At 32.2% G+C, this 22,523-nt stretch overlaps 1 protein-coding gene and 1 long non-coding RNA gene across 11 annotated transcripts in view; one reads left to right on the forward strand and one right to left on the reverse strand.

The window, feature by feature from the left end:
- LOC113518457 (protein AF-10) overlaps positions 1 to 22,523 on the reverse strand; it is a 45,863-nt gene that overhangs the window by 18,981 nt on the left and 4,359 nt on the right. For 6 of the 10 annotated variants that reach the window (XM_052896745.1, XM_052896744.1, XM_052896748.1 and 3 more), the window contains 12 exons: positions 20,899 to 21,020; positions 20,147 to 20,296; positions 19,113 to 19,206; positions 18,160 to 18,222; positions 13,843 to 13,977; positions 13,150 to 13,303; positions 12,262 to 12,439; positions 10,241 to 10,342; positions 9,347 to 9,468; positions 8,031 to 8,106; positions 5,529 to 5,624; positions 3,071 to 3,133 (listed from right to left, as the gene is read on the reverse strand). In XM_052896745.1, the coding sequence (XP_052752705.1) occupies positions 3,071 to 3,133; positions 5,529 to 5,624; positions 8,031 to 8,106; positions 9,347 to 9,468; positions 10,241 to 10,342; positions 12,262 to 12,439; positions 13,150 to 13,303; positions 13,843 to 13,977; positions 18,160 to 18,222; positions 19,113 to 19,206; positions 20,147 to 20,296; positions 20,899 to 21,020 (1,355 nt within the window). The remainder of the gene's footprint in view (positions 1 to 3,070; positions 3,134 to 5,528; positions 5,625 to 8,030; positions 8,107 to 9,346; positions 9,469 to 10,240; positions 10,343 to 12,261; positions 12,440 to 13,149; positions 13,304 to 13,842; positions 13,978 to 18,159; positions 18,223 to 19,112; positions 19,207 to 20,146; positions 20,297 to 20,898; positions 21,021 to 22,523) is intronic. The other 4 variants (XM_052896752.1, XM_052896754.1, XM_052896750.1 and 1 more) reach the window with 2 other exon arrangements.
- LOC128201087 (uncharacterized) lies at positions 3,875 to 13,409 on the forward strand. Its single transcript, XR_008253067.1, has 2 exons — positions 3,875 to 4,288; positions 13,157 to 13,409. It is a non-coding gene; the product is annotated as an uncharacterized LOC128201087 (long non-coding RNA).

Consider the following 22,523-nt stretch of genomic DNA (forward strand, 5'->3'; position numbering starts at 1 on the left):
TAAAAAATTATTAGAAGGAGATAAGGTATAAAACCATACGCATGGGACGAGTTCCGCTGCCAAATACATAAGCTTAGATTGGCGTTTATAAAGAGAAATATGTCCCTAAATTTACTGTTGATAATATAAATAAAAATATTTATATCACAAAGGTTAGAGAAGCGCGTGTGATGTCTCTGGTATCGCAAAAGTTTAACATTTATAGTGCTGTGATTTCGTAGACCATCATGTGGATTGTAAAGTTCGACTTATTTAAAAAAAGTTACAGAGCTACGTTTTATATATACAAGAAATGGGTCGTGATCTTTTTAAGTAAATTATATACTTACTAAACTCTTAACACTAAAATGCCTTTTTTCGTTTTGCTATAACTGAATAAATCGACAATAAAGTTTAATAAAATTGTATTTACTTTTTTGTCAGGACTTTTTCTAAATTATATTATTGTATTACTAATTCAAATAACAATATTTCGGTATATAAGAAATAGCCTCTAAATTTCATATCAATACGTTAATAAACACCACATGCGCCGACAGAGAAGCGAAGTAATTTATAATGAGAATAATTATATTTATCCATAAAGGAACTGCTAAACGACACAAAATTCAGAGTCATTACGACCACATGGCGATATTATAAAGTGCGAACACTATTAATAATTTTAAATATCAACAGACATGTACCGACTATACGTACACAATTTTATTTTTAGGTGGGTTTACAAGATTCCTTAGCTTGTGGAATGCCATATTATTCTAAAAAAATTCGGTAAAAAAAGTGTATATTTCAATTGATAAAAGATACTTACCATAATAATTCAAAACTGATAAAACACTACTACTGTACTCCATACACGGGATGGTGGCACTATATTGTGATAACTATGTGCCCGCGCATGCGCAAACCAGACTGAATAGCGGACGACATTGGTGTATCGCATTCGCCGCTATTGATATGATAAACGCCGATATGGGGTAGCTTTGGCAGATGTTAACCTAACCAGAGTGTTGACTGTACTGAATGTTTTTAAGTCGAAATCGCACGGCGAACAGGGCCGAGCAGGTAGACGGAGGGATGGGGAGAAACGAGCAGGTACTTAAAAAGTCACAATGATTTCTCTAGCGGCGGTTTCCCAGAACTGTACAGTTTTATCGAGGGTGTTGATTGTTTTAGGCTGTTCGGAGTCGGAGTTTACATTTTTTCTGTGCATTTTTTTATTGCTATCCTGTTACAGTGTGCATGTGATATTTTGATGCCATTCGGTGTTAGTTCTATTGAAAATAAATACGAGGTCTGTCCGGAAAGTTCGTATAAAAGTGTTCTGGAATGCGAGAAAGAGGAGTGGGGAGGCCAGGTAAGCGCAGGACCCCTTCCTTATGTCCCTAACAATGCTTCAGTTCTGGTCTGACCGCCGTGCGGTGCGAACTGGCTTGTCACGCCATCTGTGAAGTTACCTCTTAACGAAACCCCGTCGGCATGGAGCCCGCTTCCGTTGAAGAGCAGCGCGTCGTAATCAAGTTTCTCTCGAAACTCGGCAAGAATGGCCGTGAAATTTTTGCCGATCTCAGAACAGTAAAATCCCAAAGCAAAGAGTGGAAGACATCCGGGGAACCACGAACAAAAAAATCAAGAAAATCCCGCTCAAATGTCAAGACAATGTTGATTGTTTTTTTCGATGTTCGGGGGATTGTCCATCAAGAATTCGTCCCTCCAGGCCAGACAGTTGATGGAAAATTCTACGTCGATGTGCTCAGACGCCTCAAAGCTCGTGTGGCACGAGTTCGTCCAGAATTGGCGCGAGAGGGGCGTTGGATTCTTCACCACGACAATGCCCCTGCCCACACCTCTCTTGTTGTCCGTGAGTTTTTGAGTAAAAATTCCATTACGGTGACCGAACACCCCCCCTATTCGCCGGATTTGGCCCCGTGTGACTTCTTCTTGTTCCCAAAAACCAAATTGGTACTTCGGGGGAGGCATTTGGGGGACATAAATGAGATAAAAAAAGCTACGACGGGGCAGCTGAGAAACCTACAACCAGAGGACTTTCAAGGAGCCTTCTCACAGTGGAAACGGCGTTGGCACAAGTGCATTATGTCACAGGGGGAGTACTTTGAAGGGGATAAAATTGATTTACCTGAATAATTGTAAAATAAAATTTTTAAAAAACTTTTATACGTACTTTCCGGACAAACCTCGTACACACTCTGCGATAGTGTGTACACAAAGTTATGATTATGAATATCTTCATTTATATTTATTTGGGATAAACCCTTTTCAACTGATTTCGAAAAAGGGGGCTTTCCATTCAGTTGTATTTTTTATTATGTTCGTTATCTCACATCTTCGCCATTTATAAACTGGTTTATTTTTTTTTTATCTGAAAGGATATACTTTCAGATTGGTCTCATAGAAATTCTATTAAAATCGGTTCAGTAATTTTTTAATCAAAATAATTGATTTTATAATGCTTGAAGACAAGTTTTTCTTTTTTTTGTTGAACCAAACCTTATGTTACGTAATTCATTGCTTCAATAATAAATAAATAATATTACTAACACGTCAATATCCTTTTGCCTATACTTGTTTTAAATTTTATATTGTTTATTTAATAAATCTATGATTACTAGTAGAAAAGAATTATAACTATATGGAAGAAGATACAGACTACTAAAACGCAAGTTTGTATGCTTATTTCAGAAGTAAATTTCATTTTCGTCTATGTGTATTATTAATTAGCAAGGTTATTAAGCTTTAAAGCAATGATGAACTAAACACACAGTTGCATTTCAAAGTCCCTATCTATTGGTACATGTATATACAAAGTTATTTAGAATTTAAATTGTCTAAAACGAAAACAACTTTAAAATACAATAGAGAGAAATTTGAGTCCAATTCTGGAATAAGATTTGATGTGAGTACAACATCAACGGAACACTTTTTATGTTGGTAGGTACGCCTATAAATACATTATCATTGAATAAACTCGACAATAACATATTTCTCGATGGAGGACTGACTTTAGGCATTGAATATATGTATAAATGAATAGTTTTCTATGAGTACTTACTTGTTTTTGTGGCTGGTGGAATATGTGTGGTGACGGGCCGCATAACTCTGATGGTGCTGACACCTATGATGAAGTGTAAAACAATACAATAAATTAAAAATATATCAACAAACATTATACAGTTTGTCGATGTTAATTTAATAAAAGATAAATTTATCAAATTTCGTAGTTAGTTTGGACGCTTTTATAATTTACGATAGCAAGGCACCATATCGTTTCGAGTTTATCCCCACGATATAATAGGATTGCAAAATATATGTAACTGTATGGAGATGTGTTTTGTATTTTAAATTCTCGTGTGTGTATGTCCACGATATCTGTACGCTATATTTACTGGTGCATATATTTAATTCTCTTATAATATCGTGAAGTTAAAATCATATAAAAGCGTTCTTTATAAATTATAAATAAATCATGCAATTCATGCATATTATATGTAATTGTGAATTATATGGAAATTATAAACACTCACATGTCGTTTACATCTTAATCCATTAGTCCGAATATCGTTAACAAGTAATTTCTCACGGCATATACTGCTGGGAATTATATTTCTAATAATAGTCAAAAATATAGCGTTAACAAACATCTATAGTGATTGACAATTTCCCAAATTGTCCAATTAAATTGTAGCTCAATTGTAAAGTGCATTGGCTTCTGTATATAAAAAGGCGCTACTGGTGCAAACCCTGGCAGTTTTATTTTATTTTGTTTTTTTTTTTTCAATCACACAATACACTACTGAAATACTATTTACTATAAACACATTATTTCCAACGAAGACATTCTATTTTTAGCATGTTTTCAATAATTAAGTGAAGTGTATCAGTTGGAATCACCTTACCCTGATACACATGTTTATTTTCGATACTGCACCGATATCGCTGACAGTTCCTTTTAAAACGTGACGTCACTTTTTACTGTTATGCCAACTTCACGTACAACAAGTGAATATTTTTTACTCATCCTTGTGTTTGATAAGGTCTTCGATATGGTATGATTTTCTTTATTTCTTATCATGAATACAGTGATGTTTGTGCGTGTAACATACCGGCCTTAACTGTCGTGTCAACAATGTAACGGTACCTACGGTGCGATGGTGTATTGACATATTACAATGGTGTTCTTTCATAATTGTTTAGCTATTTATACTTACTCCGTGCGACGTACAATGGTCTGGATGGCAATTTATACAGTATAAGGATTGTATTGAGCGAGGTATTTTCTTACTATAGTTTTGTTTAAATAAACATCTGCAAATTATATTTTAACGACCTGCCAAAAATATCCGGTATTATTAAATAATTTTCATTATTATATTTATCGCTCGAGCCATGAGCCACACACGGAGCGAGCAAGTGACAAAAACGCCATTGCATAATTAATAGTCATGGGACGCGACAAACAACATTTATATTTCTAAGACGATAGTTTTGTAAGATTTTGACTGCCTATGGCCACTGTACTACTAAATTGAGACTTTATCTAACTAAAGAATCCCCAATTAAAAAAAGTCCAATCTATTTAGGCTTTATGTTACACAAAAGATCCGGACATAAACCTACATGCAGTTGGATAAAAATAATGTAAACTTAGGTTTTAACGTTAAGGTAACCATGGATCACAATGTTTATGGGCAGGCACAATGTTAAAGTGTAAAAATAATAAATGATAGGTGAAGCATTTACAGCATGGTGTACACAAAAATATCAATGTCACTTACATTGAAATCACCATAAATTGAAATGAATGTTTTTCAATAAGGTTTCATGCGTTTTTGAGGACATGGAAATATATACAAAAATTCGTCTTTAAAACATGAAGTGTCATTACCATAGACATGGATATTTAAGTACCTAGATGTCGCAACTTTGTGCGTCATTTTTTCACATAGGATTATTGCATAAGAGTTCATGTCATTCCAGTATAATTTTTGATCTTTTAACTCTTTTATTTATTAAGAATTGAAACAATAAAAAAAGACATTAGGTACAGGAGATTTTTTAAAACGGTTTTGTGGGCAGATTTGCAGATTAAAAAAAAGTTTGTAATATTGTGTTATCTAACTTTGTTCATGTCTGTAGTCTCTGTCATTTGTATTATTACATAAAGTTTTAAAATATATACATACATGTTATGCATTGTCTATGGATGTAAATCTTATTTTACCCAAACCAAAAACACAACACCGGTAGTCTTGATACCATTATAAAAACAAATAATAAAAAAAAACGTAAAGTGTGCAATGGGTGTCTCTTATTTTAATAAATATACAATTTTTTTTTTCTTATACATGCTGGTTACAAAAAAAAAATATGAAATATATTATGTGAGTATTCTAAAACAGCGCTAACAAACAACCAACCCATATTTACTAAATGCAAAACCTGCCGTATTATAATGATAATAAGTTATAATTTCATTCAGAGATATTTGTGTGTACACGTGAGTTATGAACCTGTGCGTGCGCTGAGAGGTTGAGCCCGTGGCTGGTGGAAGGCAGCGGCACCGACACGAGCAGTGAAGCAGGTCCGTCGCGTTCGCCCTTCACGCCCTACACAATTGCGCGATTAGTACACCGTACGGTTACGGCCTGTGCAGACGAGGGATTCTTACTCTGACCTTTTTCACTAGAGGACGCTGTAAGATCTAACCTAAAGTAAACCTAAGTAAGCTGTAAGTCCTTAGGACTTATAATAATAATACCATATGGATCTTAGAGTCATATTAAATTATCAATTGTATAGTCTAAAAGCTAAATAAAACTATTTACGCACTTATAACCCTTTACAATATCTCGTATATTTGAAAAATAATGAAGTGAGATAATCTTCCACCTCTACCATAAGGTAAATACTAACTCCAAACTCAAATACAAATTTACACATGACTTTGATGAGTATAAATAAACTTTACTGTCATATATAAAAAAAAAAATAACTAAATATTGATCACAGTAGAATAGTCAATGTATTGAGAAACATTTTTCAATCTCAAATTGTGTCAATATAAATATTTATTTGATATTATTTGATAGTCCAATGAGCTCCCTTAGTCCTTTACCTCGTATGCATTGAAGCGCTTGCAAATCTACAATTTCAAGTCAGTTCAACGTCCTTTACTTGAAAAACTATTACGAAACATTGGAGGGGAAATTTGGGTTGGATTATTATTCAATTATTTACATGGTTTGTAATGATTTAGTTAAGAATTTGAAATTGTAGGTCTAAAGAACTGAAAGACCCTGAGCGAAATCCCTGGTTTGCACAGTCGTTTTGGGTGCAACTAGGAAAGCCATTGGTCAGCACCTATTTACTATGTTACCAAGTGACTAATTATAAATATATAATTTTCTAATACGCAATTTAAGCAAAGCCGTCTGGAAACTGGTAATCTTTATAAGGGAAAACAATAGAATACGCAGAAGATAGCGACCTTCATGGCTGCGCCCATGGGTAGCTAACCACATGCTTGATGTGTTAAAATTTTCAGACAAATACATAAGACGATGGCACCGATTAGGTGAAGCTCATAACACTATTATATTATTGAATCTGAATTAATATTACTGTCAACTATAATAATGAATTTACTAGTATAAGTAAGGCGTTTTAAATCTGACAACACAAAAGAAAAATAAGCAAAATTTTCAATAATTTATTGTGGGAGAATTTTTTTCTGGGCAGTCATCTTATTTATAAATGCTCATATAAATTGCTATTAGACTATATGTCATTTAGACTTATACTATATACAAAAATATTACTTATTGTAGGGCTTTGTTCCTGCACCTTGTCTTGATAAATGATAAACACTTTGTTGGTGATTTTAAATATTAAAATTTATTAATATTCAATACAACTTGATATTGTTGTGAACATGCGCAGTTGATTTGCTTGACAATGATTAATTAAAATTATTATAATAAAGTCAACTCCGTGTGCCCTGAAATATCGATGATGCGTTGAAATGCGCGGTGATTGACCGTAAAACCGTTAAGAGCTAAATAACTTATATCTGATATTGTAATGTTTTAAAAATACTCAAGGCAATGAAAGTTACGTAAGTAACTACTGAGGCTCGACTTAGATAGATTGATATATACTCAGTGATAGATTTAATAAAATTTAACAACATTAAAAAAGAAAAAATAATGATTAAGTGCATTTATTTCGTTCTGATATATTTGTTTAGAATTTTTATTGATTGGTTTGTCAAAGAATGATAAAATATAGTGATTTTGGACATATTAATGTTTGGATTAATTATTGACTTGTTGGTATTGAAAGCGACTTATATGGATTTATAGAGAAATAAGATGTAAATGTTTAAAACTAGAGCAGGCCACAGAATACATGCAGCACCCAGTGTGACAAGCCCCATATTCTTAGTTTAAGGAGAAACGATTTAGATCGTATATATTTCGTGCCCTATGTTTTCACGTTAGATTTATGGTAAAAATGCATAAGAAGAACCGTTCCCGGGGAACATCAGGCAGATGAAAAGGCCAAGTCGACCTGAAAGGCATATGATGGCATCTACAATAACAAATGCACAGCAATAGGAAATTTTAAGAGTTAATGACTTAACAGCAAAAAAATACGCCCAATATCTTTTACAATCACTAAATGTCGCAACTCTTAAGATTTCTCAGAAATATTGTAGTTGTTAGAGAATACTGAGTATTCCCAGACAAATTACAACAAAAAGTACATTGTCTGGAAGAAATTGTTTGTGAGCAAAAAAGCGTGTGTTGTGTATTTCAACTATAGCTATTACTATTATCGCTGTCTCGTTTTTACATACTTATATAATTAAGCGTAACTAAAGCATTGCCAGTATTTTTTACTAATATAATAAACTTACACAATTCGTGGGTAATATCAACTGTACATTACATTGAATAACTATCAAATATGTGTATAAAAATATATATTATTTAGAGTAATCTCGAACTAACCTGTGGCTGTGACGGCGAACGTATATTGGACATTGTGTTCAGGCCACTCGGACCAGGCATTGGGCTTGGAAGATGTCTGCACATTAAAATATATATTTAACATATTCCACGAAGAATCTGTAAATTGTGATATCACATAACAAAGCTAATTAATTGTAATGCACCAATAATAGAAAATGTAAATAAAATCTAAATACATTTTATTTCAGATGACAAGGATCCCCATTGTTAGTATCTAACTAAAAATTATGTTAGTAACAATTAAGAAAACAAAATATCTACCTTAATATGTGTAGACATATTATCATGGTAGCATGATCTACCTTTCAACAAATTTAAGAAACAATTAATGAATAAGGCCTATTACACACTAAACGATTACTTACAAGACGAAATATGCCTGGCTCTAAATAGTCATGGATGGGATATATTACCTAAATTACGAATTAAGTCTGACATATATGAATATATGTTTGACAAACAATTCAAAATCATATGTATATTAATAGTCTTGATTTGTCTAATAATTTTAATAACTCTTGTGCTAGTCTGTATTGTCATAAGTTTATAATTATAAAATCAATTTTTATTGCAAAAAGTAACAGCTGACTTTCTTGTTCGTTTTTTTTTCAGCTGAAATTGCACTCCGAATGGGTGAATAATCATAAAAAAAAATAATAATTAAATATGCTATAAGCATTCATACTTGAATAAAAAAAATATTGGTAACTTTAGTAATTGAATTATACAGGACATTTTTAAAGAAGCTCGGGAAATAAAAGTTCGAGAAATATATCTTAAAATGCCTGTAAGGAAACTAATTTGAAAAATGAAAGGGTTTTGAATAATTCTTATTTATCAATTTGTACTTTTTATAGAACATAAAGTTGTTTACAATAATTTGGATTTATAATTTTATTGTTTCCAAACATTGTACTCACCATACAAAACCGCTTGCGTGGCACTTAGATGAAGTAGGCTTACGGTGTAGGCAAAGAATGCCGATACAGATTACGACCACAAACTATAACACAAGACTTAGTTATCTAATTACATTTCGCTTTAAGAGTCCATAGTCTTAATAGTTTTGGACTGAACACAGTTTGTCTTAGAACAGTATCGAATGGTATGATTTTATTGTTATTGTATATAATAGGAGAGTAAAACGTTGATTGCATTGATTGCATCGTATGGCAGGGACATAAAAATGACCGATTCATTTCCCCGTCTTACGTCTACCTTTTCTGTCTATCGTGTTATAAAAATGGTTCCGCTTCGTGTTTCTATAAATCATGAAGGTGCAATAGAGAACTTGCCTAGGACTGGGATGCGATGCAGGGCTGTGTGCTGGCGGCGGTGGTGGCGGAGGTGGGGCGGGGCTCATACTCGCAAAATGTGATACGGGCGGGTTCTCCTGCCCAGCTTGTTCTGTCTTGGCCTGATAAAAAAATAATAAAAAAAATGTATTAATTATTTACTTTTTAACTGCCCTGGCTAGATTTATCTGACAAATATTTTCGTGCCTGTACCAGTCCTGTCGGAATTGTGCCAATTAATAATTTATTTGCATAAATATTTAGTTGCATGATATTAAATAAAAAAAATATTCAGTTCCCTATGTTCCGTCGTCCTTGGGCATATAAATATTATAAAATCTTTCACCAAAATTATTAAATACAATACTAATCATTAATTTAAGGAACTTTAATTATTATTTATTATTAAAATTATGCCTTACAACAATCAATGTCACAGTCACACATTAAAGAAAAACTGTTAATTTATCTGTTCATTTAAATGACTACTATATTAACACAACAATAAAATATTGAGACAAAATGTACAATATAGAACGCAACAATATTATAAAATGAAATTTAAATAAATAAAAAAAATTAACAATTAAATTACTAATTGGAGTTGAGGATTCCAATTAGAAATTTAATTATCATTGGCGTAACAATTACAAAAACCTAGCGATTAAAAAGTTAATAATATCTATACACTTACTCGAATATAACCACGAGGGATTCTCATCGTAAGAAGCGGAGAAATTGAAATAAAAAAAAAAAAATGTGCTCACGACCGTTGCGTCGATTAGTAAGATTCTTACTGGAAGCCCTCTTTGTGTACAGTACATATAAATATGGGTAAGATTCAGGATTCGATAACTTTAGTACAAAAGGGTCAAATAACAAAAGAATACAGACCTTTTTGATGATCTTGTCGACTGCATCCATCTGAGTGTCATTTGGAATGTGAGGAGTCTCCCACATACTGGTATTGTTCTGAGCATTGACATCATTTGGTTGCTATCAAAAAATAAATACAAAGTTTAATAAGATTTATAATAAGTATCGTATCTGCTAATTTATAATAGTAAAACAAGGTTTCACAATCGTAAACGTGATCCTACTTTTGTTAGAAGAAAAACCTATAGGTATTTCAAGATATGAAATACTGTTCTAAACGGAACACAAATTTTCATATGGCAACATTGTTACCATACCTACTATACTTTTTAATTTTAGTCGCTCTCGCTGCGCTCACCTAGTTGGATCCACATTATCATAATTTAATTTTCATATTTTCGTGTTGTGCGCTCATAGATTAAGACATATGTGTCAAGAAATTGTTCATTATTTACTGTTTTGTGTTTTCCTGATTCGTTCAGTTCCACGCAAAATACTACACTAAAGACTATAAGTTATCTATAGTCTTAACAGACAATAGAATGAACAGGTAATTTGTTGAACAGTTGTTTGTTGTTGTTGAAATTATCTAGAAACATTCTTTAAGTGAAATTAGTAACAAATCGATATATTATCTTAATCGATTTTTTAATTGAATACTATTGGACATCAACATAATGCCTTTTTGTCGAGTCAATTATACATTACACATCATCACAGTATAAAGAACAATTTTTCATACAGTAGCTTCACGATGGAGTCTAGACAGGGTAACTTTTAAGGGAAGGCGGGGGCAGGGGTTACTGAACTGCCATACAATGATTCAATACCTGCCAAAGGTTAATGTATGCATTATACTTTTGAATTATGAAATGGTTGGTTTAATTTTATTATTTAACTACTTTATTATTTTATTTATGTGGACAGTTTTGATTTTCGAAGAGTTTTTTTATATTGCATTATATAAATAGTATAATTACATTTTATTCCGCGTAAAGTTTTTAATTAATTTTGGTCAGTTGATCTTAAAAAATATTTTTTTTTGAGTTTAACAAAAAAGATGGCGGATATCAATATTCTTAATTTTGGAGTAGGTTATGAATAATGAGTAAGTTTATAGTAGTTTAACCAACCTTTGTCAGCCTAAATTAATAAAAATTAAATTGAGCCAGGTTTTAATTTCCTCCTATTGAAGGAGAATTAACCTGACTACAAAGGATCAAAGTGGTCAATTTATACGAAACTAGATTTAAGTGATCAAATTAAACTAAATTTGTCGCAATTAGACCGAATTTGGCTAAACTTAGTCAAATTGGACGAAACTTGAACTTCTTACTGATTCGGCCGAGTCGAATTAAGTCCAATCAAGTCGCGTGGAACTTAGAATTTAGTTCAGTTAATTTATAGTTTAGTTGAGTATAATTTTTAGAATTTAGTCGAATTTAGAATTTGGTCGAATTTAAAGTAAGCGAATATAGAAAATTCAAAGCTAGTAAAAATTTGCAACACAAAATTTTTAACAAACTATATTTATTGAGTACTCAAATTGAGAATCTCTTCGTTTTCAAGTCTGTTGAAAACAAATGTGACAACCCTTGCGACGAAAGTGACATGACAACAGATTTCTATAGGCGATAAAGTGAATACTCCTTTAACTGTGATACCATTATGTAAGGCAAGTGGAGTCATAAAAAAATCTCGAAGGGTCGGAGTGACATAGAAAGTTCTGGAGACTTTTTTACGTTTTGGTATGATCTATCGAAGTTGAAAACTAATATTGCGAATTCCGAATGTGATTGTAACTAAAATAGTTTAGGATTATGTTCTACAACAAAAAAAAAAAAACGATTACAATTATGGCAAAACCAGCTATTTTGATTTAAAAACTATACTACAAGAACGATTTTGATAAAATTTTATATGGGACCAATTTGGAAGATAAAACATCGACTTATAAGTGACAGAATTATGAGGTAACAAATTACAATCGAATTGAGAATCTCCTTTTTGAAGTCGGTAAAAAAAAATACTAGAACAACCTGGGACGGTGGTGTTGCTGCATAATCGACCGGCACCGTGGGGGTGTTGGCGGCAGATACAGCTTTTCGTTTCTTGGTTTGTTTAGTGTCCATTGAGTCGGTGTTTGTGATCACTGTCTCTTGATAGTTTGCCGACTTGGTCGACGGCGCTTGTACTACAGACGTAGTAGCCGAAGTGCTATATAAAACATACCGATACATATAAACAAAAGTAGTTACGTAAATGTCGTTCACAGTTTCTTAATCCAGGGGTAGCGTTCTGCAGAGCATTGATTTCATTGTTATAGCCGTCGTAAAAAATAAGTAAATATATATACAATATTTGTAATTTAAAAATAAGTATCAGAAAATTAAACATAATTTTCAAACAAACAATGAAATAAAAAAATTTACTCATACAATAAAATTGTAACTAGAGAATATCTATATATGGAACATATGCATTTAGGGAAATTATTATGAGGAGTTTTAATAAGACCAAATAGATGCCAAACAACAATATTTATAAATGTTGTCTCTGTCTAAATATTTGTTCCTGCATCACGTATAAATTACTGCACAATTGTGTTCCTAATTAAAAATCTGAAATTTTATTTTGATACCGCATCTAGAAGGGATCTATTTCATTGGTTTTCTTGTTTCTGACATCCTCTCATACTAATTTAATACAACGGTTAAAGTTTAAGCGATAAGCAAAAGGTTATCACTAAAACTTTCTTCAATACGTGGATTATCCAAGTCTTGAATTTTTTTTACATAGGCATACAAAATAGACAGTTAGTTAAGACTTTTTTATTTCCTTTTTCATGCCCCTTTTTCTCTCTGCTTTTGTCTTCTTTCATTCTCTGTCATTGCTACTACCAGTAGAAGGTATAAAAAAAATTGTACCTTGCAGGGGTTGCTGTAACTGTAGAGACGGAAGTTGCTGTGACGGATGCAACTGAACTTATCACACCGACCGCTTCGATAGGTTTGTTAGAACTTGGCGAAGCGGAAGGTGGCGCTACCTTCGCGGTGCTTACCGGAGTTGAACTACCTGAGCCTGGGAATAAATAACAATATTTAAGTAATTTAAGAGAATCCTAATCATCAAGTACAACAGTATGGTTTCAGAGTTTTTTCTAAATAAATAAATTCGTGAAATTAAATCCTTGGCGAAGTTTTTCTTAAAAAAATATTTCAATATACAAGATAACTAAGTGTATGATTACTATATTTGCAACCTGAAGTTAATGATTGGTCTACACTTGCTTAAGAGAGTCTGATTTACTTTTAATTCCTTGGTGTTACAATAGTGAGAACTACTATATCTTTAATCAAATAGGTTTTTGAAACTAGGACATTAATGTTTTTTTTTTTTAAATAAATGATATTAGAATGGCAACCACGCATGTACTATACGCTGATGGGGCACCAGCGGCGAGATGATAGATGAGAATGAAAGCAGATCAGTTGATCACCTGATCAAATATATCGTATATTGTTAGTGATAGAGTCACTAGTCTCCATCATTAACATTCCTCTCTACTGCCTAGACTTTATCTTGATAGAACTGGTGTGAAGACAGTCATTCCAACTGACCTTTACCACTCGGCGGCTGCACATGTTCAGGTGCCGTGTGCTGCGGCGAGGGCGCTGGTGTATTACTCTTGCTGCCGGAGCCGCCCGCATCGCCCGCTAACGACCCGCGACGTGACGGCGACGGTTTCTTTTTGTCTGACGATTGATGCAATTTCTCGCCTAAATATCACCGGTTACAATACGTGCATACCTACTATGCGCATATCGATATAAACATACGCACTCAAAATATTTAATTGGACAAAAATTTGGGAACTTTAAATTATATTTAAATGCAACCATAATTTTTATTAACTGATTAAGGGAGATTTTTTTTAATAAATGGTAATTTTATACTTTTATACCTTGTATTTACTTACATGAGTTATAAAAAAATGGCATTGTGTGGTCCCTATCGAATGGTATAGTGAGTAACTTGTGAAAATATATAAATATTTTTAAATTACAACTACGCAACTATTATATTCAGATTATTTCGTATCAATAATTCGTATAATTTTAAAATTAAATAATATAGCATGCCCACTTGTCAAATTAATTCCCGGAGCTTGAAAATTTTCTTTATTCTCTCATGTTCCATCAGAAATAATGTTCAATTTTATTAGTACAAAAATGCTAATTATTTAGATTTCTTAACACTCTCACAATTGAAACAAATACACGAATGATATTTATTTATTAAAATCCTTCAAAAATCAGAATTTATATATACTCGCGAAAAAAATACTAACTTTGTCTTTAACAGTTTGTTAAGAAATATGAATTAACTCGACCACGAATCTGAACTAGAGCTTAATTTATAAAGTGATCAATCGATTTAAAATTAGCTGTATTACTGTTAATATCTCCATCTTTTTCTTTTATTTTCTTGTAATAAGATAATAGTATCTTTTGAGTGAAAGACACACTTCATATTATTAAAAATCTCTAAATAGTACAAAAGAAAGTGACTGTCCCGGTCTGTCAGTTTCTCCGCTTACTACATGTAAACAACGTAGTGAATTTTTATACCGGTTTAAATGTCATTTCATTATTTTCCGGCAGATTCGTATATAAAATTTTCACCATGCAAAGTCGGTGCTATTCGCAAGTGATGAATAAATTATTTTTTTTTGTTTTACTTGGAATATTTCAAATACATATTTTTTACAACTATTGACAACAAACAACACCGACACGGATAAAGATTCAACGCGTACTAGAGAGCTTAAAATTTTATGATATTTCCGAGTCTAAATGATATTAAAACCGGGAAGGGATGCGGGTGAGACACGTGACATAACAATGGACGCGTGGTCAGCGGTCTAAACGTCATAACTAGCAGTTCCGCTATTTTATTGACGTACATAAATGCTTATAATCGATATAAAACTGTGGCTTGACCGTGTCTGTAAGTACATGGAAAAAATAATACGAGGGATAAGGGCAATGGAAGCAATGTAATTTTTAAGATTGTTGTATGTCTGTTTGTGAGTGTGTATGCCCATAAAAACTCAAAATCAAATTGCATCCGTTTTTACAGTTGTGTTTCTGAAGATCTGATGATGTTCTATCTTGATACACCAGCTAGAAGTTACCTACCTTTCCAAATTCCTCGCATACCAAATGCAGGCAAAAACTGGTTCATAATAAAATATATAAAAGTGAGCTTGTTTATTATTTCTTGGCGTTTTATCGGCTCGATCAATCCTCATGAAACTTGGCATACACGCTCTATTTGGGACGGAGAATGACTAGTCCAAGATAAAAATTCGCCTAAACGACTTTTTATTTTGGTCAATAAGTATGCCCTGATTACACGAAGATATGAGTGTATTATACATTTGTGGACTCCAAAAGACTAGAATTTTTTTATTTAGATTTATCTTAAATTAGTCATTTTAAATATTTATTATGATATCACCGCCCAAATTTAGAAAGTAGTTACAGCTGAGAAAAATGGACTAGAAACTCAGTTTAAAAATTTTCATGTTATCATTTTGTGTGAACACCAACTACCAAATACCATACAATCAAAACAATCACAATATTAAACATACAATTAGAGCTAAATAACATAATAAACCAATCGTAGTGATTAGAGTGGACCAATCCCTACAAATAGCTCCCGTTCACGAGTATGGCACTCAGAACGTGTATATTAAATCTATCATTTCCGACAACCTGTACGCGCAATTTAAACAACACTACTGACTGACACAACAATGCCTGATAGGACACATCCAATATTAATACATATATAGGGTTGAACAGTAATGTTGTTTTGATGATAATATGAATGCCCCTAAGAATGTTCTGTATCCTGTTTAATCTATGGTTTAATACCAATACGACATCACATACTACGTACCCAACTATAACGCCACACTTCTAATACTAACATTTACATACATGCAACTTAATACTAAGCTAATCTACCACTTTATTTTTAAACGTCAATAAAAAATGTAATACGAACTTCAAAACTTGAGTTCCATAAAGTCGTCCATAAAGTGACTGAGACGGAACTTAACGTGACAAGTAAAATATAATTATTTACCGAAGGATATAATGATCATATACAACGCCGCTACCCATACATACGTATTTCATCCACTTTCACAACTCTACTCTTGCATTGCACGCCGGCTCCGCAGACTTTTGACTACGTCCTCAATTAGGACATTATTAAATAATTTATAACAATGTTCACATCTCCTCTCTTAAGAAGGAAATATGGCACACTAACCCCCAGTACAAGCATAGTCGGCCGAAGTTCAGAACCCCAGAGAGAGAAACCGGCGTACTATGCGGGCAGTATCCAAGAGCACCGCTTTCTGCATCTTTCTTGGAAGCGACATGCATTGGAATCCGGATCATCTGAGATATTATTCCAGACTGGTTGGGTTCTTATCTTAGTCTGGAATAACATTTTCCATTCATCGACAGAACGATTTGGATGATTTCGGTGGACGTCATCTCCCACATTTCGGTTATTCATAATTTATTTTTATTATATTTTCTATAATAACTCGACGTAGTTGCTCAAGAATTAATACTTTGTTTATTTTTTTCTCATTTTGGATGCACCACATGTGTAATGTACCTTCAAAACCTTCTAAAGAAACGCTTCATGAGCAAGCACCATAAAAATAAATACTCAGGTAAATGTGACACCAGATTAGACACCCTGGTTATTTATTTAAGGACGTTAAACCCAATAAACAGCTTTAAACGCAAATCGGCATGACTATTGAATTCCCGGAAGTGTCACTTTTATATAATATTTAATTCTTGGGATAATATGTAAATTTACTAAATGACTAAAAATTGTGCACTTGAATTTATTGTTAGTTATTTTATTATTGGAGTACACCCACAAATAACTAATTGTTGATAGTGGACGGATAATGGCTGAAATGATGATGATGATGATAAAAATAAAATGTAGTTAGTACCCAAGATTCAATGGACGCTTGTAAAATTGAATTGTAAAATATAAAAAATTTAGTGTACAAGTAGAGTCCCCTCTATCACAACATTAATCCATTCTATTTCAAATTGTATGAACTATTTTATTTAAAGTATAGTTTATTTAAAATAAATAACGTGGCATTTATTTTTTATTTCAATATAACTGATTATTTAATTACACATACAAATTATTATTATTTTTAATACCTTTTAATTAATCTGTTGACGAAACCAATCGTTGACAGATTAAAAAACTGTCATCATTACAATTACTCATGAGTTTGATAATTATATCAATTTTAAATCATCTTTATTCAAATGGACTTGTTTACAAGCACTTTTGAATCGAAATTTTTTTATGAATGTAGAATTCTGAAAGTTGTTATCTGTTGAGAAGAGTCCGCAATAAACTCTGTTAAAGTTACTCTTTTAAATCTCTGTTAACATTATGTGTATTTATTTAAATGCAATATATCTAAAATTACTCGATTCGGTACTCCATACAAGTAATGTCAGGCGTAATACTATACAATAAAAACCATCTTCTGAAAGGGAGTGTTCTACCAATGATAATGGACATTTTTCAATAAAACACTGGGAGTTTAGTTGCTCAGTTTGTATGGGCGAGTCAAAAAATATATGTCGCTTATCAACCCAAACTACTTTACAAAAAATGTTCAGTTTCACTGCTAGAACATTCCCTTACGACACTTACTGTATTCATTTCAGATATTTCTTTCTCTCATTCATACTCACTTCAATTGCTAACAAATCAATGACCATTACAAACATCAAAAAGACGTCAACAAATACATACTACTACGTGCATGCAACGCTATATCTACATAAGCAATCGGAACACACTTTTATCAGCCGCTTTGTGTTTCCGTCCAACTGTAGGCACCTCGGCACTGTCTTGGTTGGTCTCTGCAGCCAGGTGTACGTACAAAAATGCCGTTAATTATGTGATTACTACATTATGAATGGCGACAGCATAGTATTTAATAACTTTATTTCAAATAGAGCTTTAGGGAATATGTAAAAAGTATCTTTTTAACTTGATTCAACGTTTACCAAGATCTAGAAATAGTTATTATTAATTTTATTTGAAATAAAGTTATTAATGCGTAACTACTTAATCATAACTAGACATGACCTCAAAACTATGCTATATATAAATTTAATTACATGGTTTTGCTCTACAGTGTGTTTAGAAATTAACATTTAGTTGCGTGAATGGAGATAACATTGTTACAATATAGAAGAATAAGGGGATTTATAATCCACAAACAATATTTAATTGTATGTTGTAAATGTTACGACCAAAAGGCGAAATACTGTTTATCTCATAACCATCTGTAAACTTAGTCACTCCTTTTTCAATCGACTAGACTAAATAGAGTTTGAACAAATATAATTAAACCACTTTTATTCTAAGTGGCCCCAAAATAAAAATCCCCTGTCATCTTTCATTTGCTCTCCTTATACAGTTTTTGTCATTTTCTGTTTTTAAAAGTCACGTCAATTTATATACCATTTCTACAGATGCCTTCAACAATATACATAAGTTAGTTGTACAGCTTTACAGTTACAACTCTATCTATACTAGAAGTACTTCTTGTGGAGTGTTTTGTGTATATTAGATAAAATAACAAGGCAGTTTCAATAATTTATTCAAATTTAAAAAAATAAAATCATATTTCAAACATTAATTATCATATTTTTTTATAAATTATAAATGGATAATTATTTTATTATTATACTATTATTAATAAATTTATTGTATGCATTATTATTTTTGTAGTGCTTATACTTACCCATTGGTTGGCTTGTGTTTGTCGGCGTTTTGGTTGAACTCGGTGTACTTTTTCCAGACACTGAGTTGGACGTATGAGTTGATTTTCGGCCAGGCTGCAATTTGTACGAATATTTAAATAGTTAAATCACTATTTTCAAGCTTCTGGAAAGCAGCTCAACTTATGAAATTTAAATTTAAAATTAATATCTAAAGTAAAAATATCTAAGTTTTTTATATAAACAATATCCTTGCATTAACAAAATATACAATAACAAAAAACCTTTCTGAATTTATTTCAAATATGATTTGATTAATTGATTTTAATTAAAATTCTTAATATAATATATTGATGTAATAAAATATTTTTCTATGTAAAAAAGAAAAGAAGATAGGTAAATTAGAAGAAATGTCCATAACTGTTTTATAAATGTGAATTAGGAGATTTTGTTGAGCAGTGATTGACAATAAATATATAGAGATCTTGCCAGCTTAACAATATAATAATATTATATAATAGGATCATACAATATTTGTTTTTACACATAGTAATATATACTTAGAGACAAAATAAAAAATGGATACTATAAACACACAATAATATTTTTAAAGTCAAATATGCCGTATTTTTCTATATATAATGTTGTTACAGAGATAATTAATAGCAAATCACCTTGCGCAAGAAACCAATTTACTTATACCGCATGTAATAGTTTTTCTAAACTTCTCTCAATTTTGATGTCAGGTAAGTAGTGCGAGCCAACAAATCACTTCATGATGTGCTACATATCGCGAAAGAAAGACAGACAGAAAGGCATGAAGGCAACGGATCTTGAACTTATAGAATTAAGGTGTCACGACCATCAGTATTATATAAGACTACTGAAAAGAGGAGGCGAAAGAGTATTTGAAATTCAACATTCACCAAGTGAGCAATTTTCAATCATTTTGAACAAAAAACGCGCGAAAATTATGTGCCATTGCTACATAGGTACACAGAAACATTTTTTATGCCACTTGGTATGTGAAACAAGTTTCAACACAATGACTACATACCCCCTTAGACTTAGCTGCATGTGTTGGAGTTCCACTGCCACTAGCCATGGGTGATGCTTCGCCTTCTTTCTCACAACTTGAATCGCTTGACTGACTGTCATGTGACACAGGCTTGTACGGCGGGATAGTCTTCACGTTGCCGCCTTTTTTCTACGAAAACAGAACCTATATAATGTATGCCAGAGTTTATAGTAGGTGTCAAATGCGAGAACCAAATGCATATGCCATTGCCAACGATGTAGAGAACAGGATACTTGTGAATAACTGATAAGGATTGTAGGTACAAGGCGGGACTATAAATTTTAACATAACCGCACTTCCTGTTAGTTACGTAAACATAATTATGTTTTAAAAAGGGTTTTATACCGATTTGAAATAGGTTATCAACTCCACTGTGTTCTCTGGTGTGTGTGTGTTGGGTAAAATTTTTGACAATAATGAAGTTTTGATGTTTAAATAATTTTATTTCAGACATAAATAAACCCATAAATTTACATATTATTATAATTCATATGCGCATATCATTTAACAAACATATATTTCTATGTATAATTGTAGGATATTTATTATATTAAATATTTCTTTTCTATTAGACAGATATAATATTAAATAAATATAAACAACATATTTAAAAAATAATATATAAATATATATATGGGGAAATGATTTAGAGATGAATGGAAGAGTAAAACATATTAAACCCGACCCCAAATAACTGGGATAAGGGCAAGAGGATGATTAAAAATACTCACCAGTTTACTGTAATGGTGTTGACAATATCCACAGTATTTGACATTGTCCTGGTAGTTTCCAGCTTCTTCACACAGCAAACCGAGCCGTTGGGCGCACGTCACGTGAGCGTAAAGTCTGCACCCTTTAAAATGAGATAAAATGACAATAAAACTACAATCTTTTCATGGCCAATCAAACCATCACTGTAATGCAACCACCTATATATCGTTCACTACTGAATGTGCTACACATATTTTGCCATAAATTAGGATGGATGCCCTAATAATATATTTGTGGTCATTCGTCATTCTGCGGGGGGCCGCCCTACACCACATTTGTCCTTACAAGGTCGCCAGCCAAGTTAATTAAACATAATGTTTTTATCAATAAAAAGTTTACTACTGTAATTATTTGGTAGAAACAATAAAGAGTTCTATGTATAAATACTATGAACTTTTCTGAACACATAATACTGGCAATCAGCAAATTTGCTGTAAATTAGTATAGTATGTGTATAAAAAAAATAAGAGAACAATGAAATTGATTACATATATTTATTCTAAAATATGGTCTAGCCGAACGACGTTCAAATTAAGGTTAAACAAATTATACATTAAAATGACATTATACTACGATTGTTTTACCAATGACATTGGCAAATTCATCGGAACTCCGATGGAGCCATAATTAAAAAAAAGTTATTGACATTATTACATTAATTATTCTGACCGTAAATATCAATTCAACTCTCGTAACGTATGAGTATTTTGATAATCTCATAAGAAATGAGTTGACGTAATTTGTACTCATAAAGTAACTTGAACTTAGACATGCTCACTATAAGGTCCCGACTGGTGGCGGCGTGATGAGCCGAATTGTTGAGTTTCCTAAAATACGATTGAGCGCAATAATGACTGGTTCATCCGTCATACTCGTGAACTGGTGTTGCTTGTGGGGACTGGTTTGCTCTTATTTGCTTATTTTCCATTTAATAATACATATAAATACAATTTAAATTCCAATTTTAGTTACAGTACCCATGTAATTGTAAAATTATCTTATATATAATAATTTGAAAAGAGTAACTGCTGAGTTACTTGAGGGTTTTTCTCAGCAGATAACATCGTCCCGACCTCAGAAGTACAATAATAAAAATGTGACATTTAAAAGAGCTTGTAATTGAATAAAGATTATTTATATTCTATTATATATAACAAACATACAAACGCCTTTACACATTTTTATATTTTTAATTCAAGTGTATATTGGGGCCGACTCCGAGGGGTTACTTCTTGAAACCTTTCTCTTAACGAAATATTTTCATTAAAAAATTCTCAATATAACCGTTTTATGGACCATTATAAATTAAAATTATAATATTATATTAATTTTGACTTAAATATTTGAGGAAATGAGTTCATATTGGTTCTTATAATAAAAATTTCGCTGTAATATAAAATTGATACCTTAATTTTTAAGTTTAGAGAAATGGGAGCTTTGAATCGACCGTAATAACATAATAACATACACAACTGTGCCAATTCCATGACGTGTGGTCTCGTCATAGAATAGACCACCCCTCTTTTCCTGCGGATGTCGTAAGAAGGAACTAAGGGGACTTAACGATTAATGAATGGGCAGCAGC

This window comes from Galleria mellonella, unplaced genomic scaffold (genome assembly GCF_026898425.1).
Source record: "Galleria mellonella isolate WM207_F2 unplaced genomic scaffold, CSIRO_AGI_GalMel_v1 utg33, whole genome shotgun sequence".
Taxonomy (NCBI): domain Eukaryota; kingdom Metazoa; phylum Arthropoda; class Insecta; order Lepidoptera; family Pyralidae; genus Galleria; species Galleria mellonella.